At 54.6% G+C, this 7,477-nt stretch overlaps 1 protein-coding gene across 1 annotated transcript; it reads right to left on the bottom strand.

Moving 5' to 3' along the window:
* Positions 1–908: 908 nt before the first annotated feature.
* LOC310831451 (hemoglobin subunit alpha-D-like) lies at positions 909–2,080 on the bottom strand. The gene is made up of 3 exons (XM_083711994.1): positions 1,531–2,080; positions 1,235–1,439; positions 909–1,132 (listed from the first exon to the last, which is right to left on the bottom strand). The coding sequence occupies exons 1-3, from the start codon at positions 1,623–1,625 to the stop codon at positions 1,004–1,006; spliced, it is 429 nt and encodes a 142-aa protein (XP_083568120.1). The 5' UTR covers positions 1,626–2,080; the 3' UTR covers positions 909–1,003.
* Between the last annotated feature and the right edge of the window lie 5,397 nt (positions 2,081–7,477).

The raw sequence follows: 7,477 nt of genomic DNA, 5'->3' as shown, positions 1-7,477 counted from the left end.
CTGGCCCCACGGCTGGGAGGCCGGGCGCCTCCGTCCCGGGACAGGTGTGGGCTTCGGGGCCCCACTTGAGCAGGCGGCGGTCGCCCCAGCGACCTTTCTTAGTTCTTTCCTTATTTTATTCGTATTTTTAAAAACAACTATTAACAGGCAGCGGCCGGGCACTTCCCCGCACGATCACTTCGTTGTGTTCACTCTGAAAGCATCCGATAATCCTCCCCCCCCCCCGTAAAAGGATGCTTATTCCCAGGTGCCTCAGGGCAGCAAAAAGCAGAAAATGTGCATAGATGACTTCGCTCTTTTAAACAGGGCCAAGGGTTGGCAAGTCTCGCCCTCTGTAGTCTGCAGTATCAGAACCGTAGAAGCCGCAGAGCAAGGAGCCAGGGGTTTCCTTCATGCCAGCCCCATTCCCGCCTTCCTCTTCTGCCCTCCCCAGATGTTGCTCCTCGACGGGATCCCCGGGAGAGCCCTCTCCCCGCCGAGTCAGGCTGCCTCTGAGGGTGAAGGGACCGCAGCCCTCTCCGTCGAGTTTCTGCCCGGGCTCTGCTGCCTTGGTTTAGCGAAGAACGCGGAGGACTTGGTGGGGTGGCGGTGGGGAGAAAGGGGTCTCAGCGGGCACTGGACTCCGTCTTCCCTCCCCTCTCCCCCCCCTCGGAGGTGCCTACGGGACGGACGGGGCTACGGGGGAGTTGGGGAGGCGGTTGTGGTGTGCGCTCCCTCGGAAGTGGACGGGAGAACTGCCGAGGCGGCGGCGGCTGTCTCTTCTCGGTCTCCCCCCCCCCCTTCCCCGCGATGCTCACTTGAGGCTTTCTCGCCCCCTTGGCGTATCTGCTCCCCCTGAGACCCCTCCCCGCGTCTCCCACGCATGGGACCCCCTCCCCACGCCAGAAAAGTCAAGGACGCCGGAGCGAGGTTCACGCATTTTATTGCTCAGTGGCACAGCGGAAGCGGAGCGCTCTAGATCCAGAGCCAAATGGCAGCTCCGAGGGGGCGGGCGGCGGGGGTCTCATCTGTACTTCTCGGTCAGCACCTCGCCCACCAGGCAGAAGAACTTGTCAAAGGCCATGTAGACCAGGGCGTTGTAGTCTCCGCGGAGGCTGGTAGCCAGTGTCACGTGGAGGCATCTGGTCAGAAACTGCAAAGGAGAGAAAGAGAGAGGCGGGGGTCAGGTGGGGGCTCGGCCAGGCGGGGGAGGCGCGCCCCTCCTGGCCCTCGTCCGCCCCCTCGGCGCGCTTGCCTTGAAGTTGACGGGGTCCACGCGGAGGTTGTAGGCGTGCAGGTCGCTGAGGTCGGACAGGCAGCCGCGGATGTTGTCAATGTTCTTGATGGCGTTGTCGAGGGCCTTGATGACCTTCTGGCCGTGGTGGTGAATGTCGTTGGAGCCGGGGCACAGGTCGAAGTGCGGGAAGTAGATCTTGGCCTGCACGTAGACCTGGAAGAGCCTGCGGGGAGGGAAGGGGGTCGTCAGGAAAAGGGACGGGGCGGGAGGAAGCAGACTGGGCTTCTCTCCCTTGGCCGCCCCGTCGAGCCTACCTGGTCAGCGCTTCGCCGCCCATATCCTCGTGCTCGGGGGCCAGTTTCATCCAGCAGCTCTTGATCAGCTTGCACTCGTCAGCAGTCAGCCCCATCTTGGCAGCAGGCAGGAGGTCGAGTTGCTCTGTAAGTCCCAGGAGGCGGCGGAGCAGGGAGCCCTGCAGGGGCCGCCGCTTTTATAGCGGCCCGCGCTGCCCTCCTCGGCCCGCCCCCGCTTATCTTATCGCCCCGGGACTGCCGGAGAGGTCGGCTGCGCGGCGGAGCAGCCGAACCCCCTAATGGCGCAAGGAGGGGCCTCGGCGACGGCGGACAGAGCTCAGCTCCCGCCTTGGCGGCCGAAAGAGCCGGTACTACGGGGGAAGAGCCGTCTATGCTGAAGAAACGGCTGGATCCGTGCAGCCTCCTGTTTTCACGGTGGACACCCAGGTGCCTCTTGCAGGAAACGCGCAAGCAGGATCCGAGCACAAGAGCGCCTTCCGCTCCAAACAGCGGCTGCCCTTCAGAAGCCTTTCTGCCTCCACCGTTCGCCCTCTCTTCCTCCCTGAATTTCTCGGCTCCTTGTTTAAAGCCATCCCACTTGGGCCGAGGGAGCCTTCTGCTGGGGCGCGTGGCAAGTGGGGAGAGGACACGGGACTTCAGGCGCTGCCAAAGTTCAGACGACCAAAGAACCCGGGAGGATGCCCCGAGTCTTTTCGCTACGCGGGAGAGGCCGGCGGCATATAAATCCGACCGCCCCCACCCCCCGATTTCATGGCCTCGCAGGTCCCCGTCCCAAAATCAAACACGCAGGGGATTTACGGTATCCGTCTAAAAAAACTCTCGAGACGCCCCAGTCGGTGGCATGAGGGCCACACAGGAGACGAATTGGCGTCAGGCTGATGCGTAAAGCGCATATTGCTAAGTTCAGCCGGGCAGGGAAAGGTGTTTTTCCGCTTTAGATCAAGCTGGAGAGAACTGCAATACAGTGGTACCTCAGGTTACATACGCTTCAGGTTACACACTACGCTAACCCAGAAATAGTGCTTCAGGTTAAGAACTTTGCTTCAGGATGAGAACAGAAATCGTGCTCCGGCGGCGCAGCGACAGCAGTAGGAGGCCCTATTAGCTAAAGTGGTGCTTCAGGTTAAGAACCGTTTCAGGTTAAGTACGGACCTCCGGAACGAATTAAGTACTTAACCTGAGATACCACTGTACGTGGCTTTTCCCTCCAACTCAGAAAAAGGGGTCGAGAAATCCTTGAAAGGCAACCAGGAGACACATGCCGAGGCCGAGGATGTGTTTTCAGTCCCAGAAACGAGCTCCTCTTTCTCACACGCAGAGACCGATTCCTGGTTCTCTCCTCCCCACCAAAACCAGCCTTCATTTGTTCCTATATCCTTAATTTGAAAGCTCTTGTTAAACAATTCGGGACTACAAAAAGCCCTGGTTTTGTTCTCTACAACCAAGCGCTATATCATTGTTATGAAACAAAGATCTATCGGAGATCTACCGCGAATCACTCAGTAGATCCCGATCTCCCCCTGCTCCCCCCAACACACCACTTCCCCCCTCCCATCCCCCGACGTGGTGGCAGGAGGTTCTCAGCTTAGCCATCCTCACAGGGTTGTGGTGGGGATTAAATGGTGGAGAGGAGGAGGACCGCCTAGAGCACCTAGAGATCCTTGGAAGATATTCATGAAATAAATAAATACAATATAGCAAAAAGGAAAAAGAGCATAAAAATCTCTTTGGAATTAAACATTCTGAGGACCTAACTGCACAGTACATTAAGTGAGTGGTTCTGGGGTTGTTGTTTTTTAAAGCTGATATGGGGAGGGAGTTTTGCAAAAGGACTATAGTGCTTGAGGAAAGGAAGTTTCATCTTTTGTACCACAGTCCTAGAAGGACACAGAGAGCCCAGCAACAGGTGACTTGGGAACGTCAGGCAGCCCTAGCCAGAAGCAAAGGGACCTCTGGCACCTCCTGCCCTGCCGTGCTGTGCCTCGAGCCCTTGTCCAGCTCCGAGGGCCTTCTGGCGGTTCCCTCGCTGCGAGAAGCCAAGTTACAGAGAACCAGGCAGAGGGCCTTCTCGGTGGTGGCGCCCGCCCTGTGGAACGCCCTTCCAGCAGATGTCAAAGAGATAAACAACTACCAGACTTTTAGAAGACATCTGAAGGCAGCCCTGTTTAGGGAAGCTTTTAATGTTCATGTATTATGGTATTTTGATATTTTGTTGGAAGCCACCCAGAGTGTCTGGAGAAGCCCAGTCAGATGGGAGGGGTATAAATAAATTATTGTTATCATCATCATCATCATCATCATCATCATGATGTGGGCTCTCTAATAGTAGTAGTAGTAGTAGTAGTAGTAGTAGTAGTAGTAGTAGTATTTATACCCCACCCATCTGACTGGGTTTCCCCAGCCACTGGGCGGCTCCCAACAGAATATTTAAAACACAATAAAACATCAACCATTAAAAACTTCCTTAAACAGGGCTGCCTTCAGATGTCTTCTAAAAGTCACATAGTTGTTTATTTCCTTGACATCTGATGGGAGGACGTTCCACAGGGCGGGTGTCACCACCGAGAAGGCCCTCTGCCTGGTTCCCTGTAGCTTTGCTTCTCGCAGGGAGGGAACCGCCAGAAGGCCCTCGGAGCTGGACCTCAGCGTCCGGGCTGGACGATGGGGGTGGAGATGCTCCTTCAGGTCTACTGGGCCGAGGCCATTTAGGGCTTTGAAGGTCAGCACCAACACTTTGAATTGTGCTCGGAAACGTACTGGGAGCCAATGCAGGTCTTTCAGGACCGGTGTTATGTGGTCTTGGTGGCCGCTCCCAGTCACCAGAAGCGGCACACACATACCATGGACACATGCCAGGCCTGGCAACAGAGCTGCAATGGGGGCAGCAAGAGTGGGGGGAGCTGCTGGGGACCAGGTGAGCATGTTTGCCCAAGCACATTCCCTTTCTGTCTCTGGGAGGAAGAGTGGGAGGGAGGGCCAGGCAGCAGTAGTGTTCTGGGTTCTTTCACACAGGGGCAATGCCAATGGCAATACTCATCAACTGGGGGTGGGTGGCCCCTCAAAATATTTTTTAGGGGGTCCAAGAGTCCTCAAACCCTAGGAGTTGGTGCCCATGCACTGTGTGAAGAAGACTTTCTCTGTCCTGAATCTCAGGTGAACAGGCAGCCGGGCACTGGCCAGCTCCAGACACTCTTGGCTGAAACTTATTTTCTCCATCCATTCAAGTCTGGGTTCAGGTCTGATTCTGGAACAGTCACCGTCAGGGACAGCCCACCCTATTTCGCCACCTGAGGCCAAAAGGGGAAGGTGTTGCAGGCTTGGTTGTGCAGCGACTTTTGGTGAGATCTCCCTGGAAGCAGCCGCCACAGCTGCAGGACCCTGGCAGTGTGGCAGCAGGCCCCGTGGGATTCTTCCGCCTGAGGCAGGTTACTTCTTCCCTTTGCCTCATAGGCGGCCCAGACCTGGTCACTGCCTGACTGTCCTGCTGCCTCAGGTCTTTGCTGAGAGAAGGGCAGGTTGAGGGCGACCTCCCTTTGACGCCTCTCCACAGCCTTCCATGCCATTTTCTCTGACATCCTCTTCCTGAAGAGTCCTCATGAGTCGCTGTGTCGGAGGTCCTGTGTGGCTCCTCCTGGGTTGGCCAATGCCGGAAGGGAACTTAATATTTCATGGATTTATTGCCAGATGTTGTTCAGAAAAGCAGGCCTCCTGGGGAAGGGGGAGCTGCAATTCTGAGCAGAGAAGCAGGAGGGGGGGTGCTTAACCCTTTCTACACCATATTTTGTTCCAGAAAGGCCCTCTCCAAAGCTGCCTTTCCAGCTGTGAGGATCCACATGTCTGTGCCCACTCTCAAACAACTGGGCTCATTAAGGGCACCTGGGGGCCTGCTTCGCTGCTGCCAATTGCCGAAGAGGCCTGTGAATGATCGCCTTTGTGTGCATCCTCAGAACTCTCCATGCCAAAATGGCAAAATTAAATGGAAAGCTCAGAAATCAAGAATACAATAACTTTAGTAAATAATGGGAAAAGTTTATAATTTATATACGAGACCACTGCAAGCAGGTTAAAACACTGGAAGGATTTTAATTACACTTGTGAAATAACACAAACTGTGGATAATTCAGAAGGAGAATATTTGGATAAATATTGATATGCAGGTGTATTTATTTTTACTAGGACCCATGGAAGGGATGGAGGGAAGTCAAGAGATTCAGAATAATCTCAATATTTGGATGAATTGATATTCAACAATATTTGTTGAATTGATGTTTGTTGTGTGTTTATATATTTTTAAAAATCAAATATAAATGTTTTTTTTAAAGATATATGTATTTATGTATCCAGTCAGAGTCCTAAATCACAAACAACCACCACAACTCCCCTTGGTTTGCCAGTCGCAATGCACACCTAGGGACGGGTGCTGCAAGTGTGCAAGTGATTAAGAGCTCCTTGTTTATTTTTGCGCAGCCGAGAGGGAATCTCGCAAGCCTGAGCTTGAAGCATAGGTTGGAAAGTCCCCCCCCCCAAAGAGCACAGAAATGCCTGGATGTTTTTTGTCCTCCAAACCCCCCTGATCCCCCTCTGCACGACCCCTTTAGACAGCAGGCCAGGGGGCAAGGAAGGGCGCTTCCCTTTCCCCTTCTAGGGCAGCCCCTTTAGGAGTCCTCATCCCCATCCCTGCTGCTGCTGCTGATTTCCTTCCCAGTGAAGAACTGGAGAAAGAGCCAGAGTCGCTGGAGGCCTGAAGGAGGGAGCTGGCCCCAAAGTCCCCTCCCCTCAGCTATCTCCTCAGAGACACGGCCTGCCTTATCCTCCAGCTTGCAGGGGGTGGCCAGGCTGATAGGAGGAGGAGAGGAGGAGGAGGAGGAGGAGGAGGAGGGGCCTGGGCTCTCAGCTCACCCCCCCATCTCTCTGCGCAGAAAGCCACCCTGGCCTCATCCTGAGCGATGCTCCTGCCTTCTCACCCAACTGACAGGCACGGACTCTGCGCTCCCTGCTGCTTCGGGTGCAGAGAGATGTCTTTCGTGGAGGCAGCGGAGCTCTGCTTCAGGGCGGAACCCAGGAGGGCAGGATCCGTTCCTCAGTCTGCCCAGTGCTGCTCTGACTGCCTCTTAAGCAGACAGGAGAATACAGCGCAGTGAAAGAACTAATTAAAAATCCACCAGAGTCCATTTTTGCTGACTGTGCATTGCGGTTCCTTGTTTTTCTGAACACACAGGCATTGTCCTCCCAGACTTCCCTGAGGATCTCAGATGGGAACTTCTCTTCTGGGGGACTCTGCAGTTGGGGATTCCACCTCCCCATACCATCTCCTGTAATTATTCTAGTTTCTTTAGCCTGGCAATTGAGGGGTAAAGGGTGGGGCTGGCGAGCCCCCCCCCCCCCCGGGCCCTCTTGAGCTGCTACTCTTAATGAGAACTTCCCAGACCAGACCTGGTCCTCATTTGACAGGAGCATCACACCGAGCAAAAACAGGATCTGCTTAGGAGTGTCAAGCCCAATGACCGCAGTGACTCATCTCCAGTAGGTCTGGCCCCTCATGGATCACTTGCTGATACTAAAGGCCTCCGCCTCCCCACATCTGACTATGTCTCCTCCTCTCCAGGGTTCCCCCCCCCCAAGCAATCTGAGACTATGCCTATGTGAAGCTAACTTCTCCACTGCCCTCTTCATGCCTCTCCTGATTCTGGGAGACCAGAAGGGAGGAGACTTAACAATGTGGTTACAGAAGAGTTTAAAATTGAAAAAGGAACACGACAAGGCTGCCCGATTTCCCCTCTGCTATTTATATCGGTTCTGGAGGTGCTCTTGAACATGATTAGAGGGGACCGGTTGGTGGAAGGGATCCAGGTCGGAGCGAAACAATATAAACTTAAAGCTTTTGCAGATGACCTAGTTTTGACTTTGCAGGAGCCAGAATCTAGTACAAAAAGAGTATTGCAACTGA

The sequence above is a fragment of the Podarcis gaigeae genome (assembly GCF_964106915.1).
Source record: "Podarcis gaigeae genome assembly, chromosome: 14".
NCBI classification, from domain to species: Eukaryota; Metazoa; Chordata; class Lepidosauria; order Squamata; family Lacertidae; genus Podarcis; species Podarcis gaigeae.
This window is presented reverse-complemented; position numbering and strand designations above follow the sequence as displayed.

What these genes read in the sequence shown, in the direction of transcription:
- LOC310831451 (XM_083711994.1), bottom strand. Translation starts at nt 1,625, where the DNA reads ATGGGGCTGACTGCTGACGAGTGCAAGCTGATCAAGAGCTGCTGGATG. An exon ending in GGCGGCGAAGCGCTGACCAG is followed by an intron (nt 1,440 to 1,530) that starts GTAGGCTCGACG and finishes CCCTCCCCGCAG; the next exon opens with GCTCTTCCAGGTCTACGTGC. An exon ending in TGGACCCCGTCAACTTCAAG is followed by an intron (nt 1,133 to 1,234) that starts GCAAGCGCGCCG and finishes TCTCCTTTGCAG; the next exon opens with TTTCTGACCAGATGCCTCCA.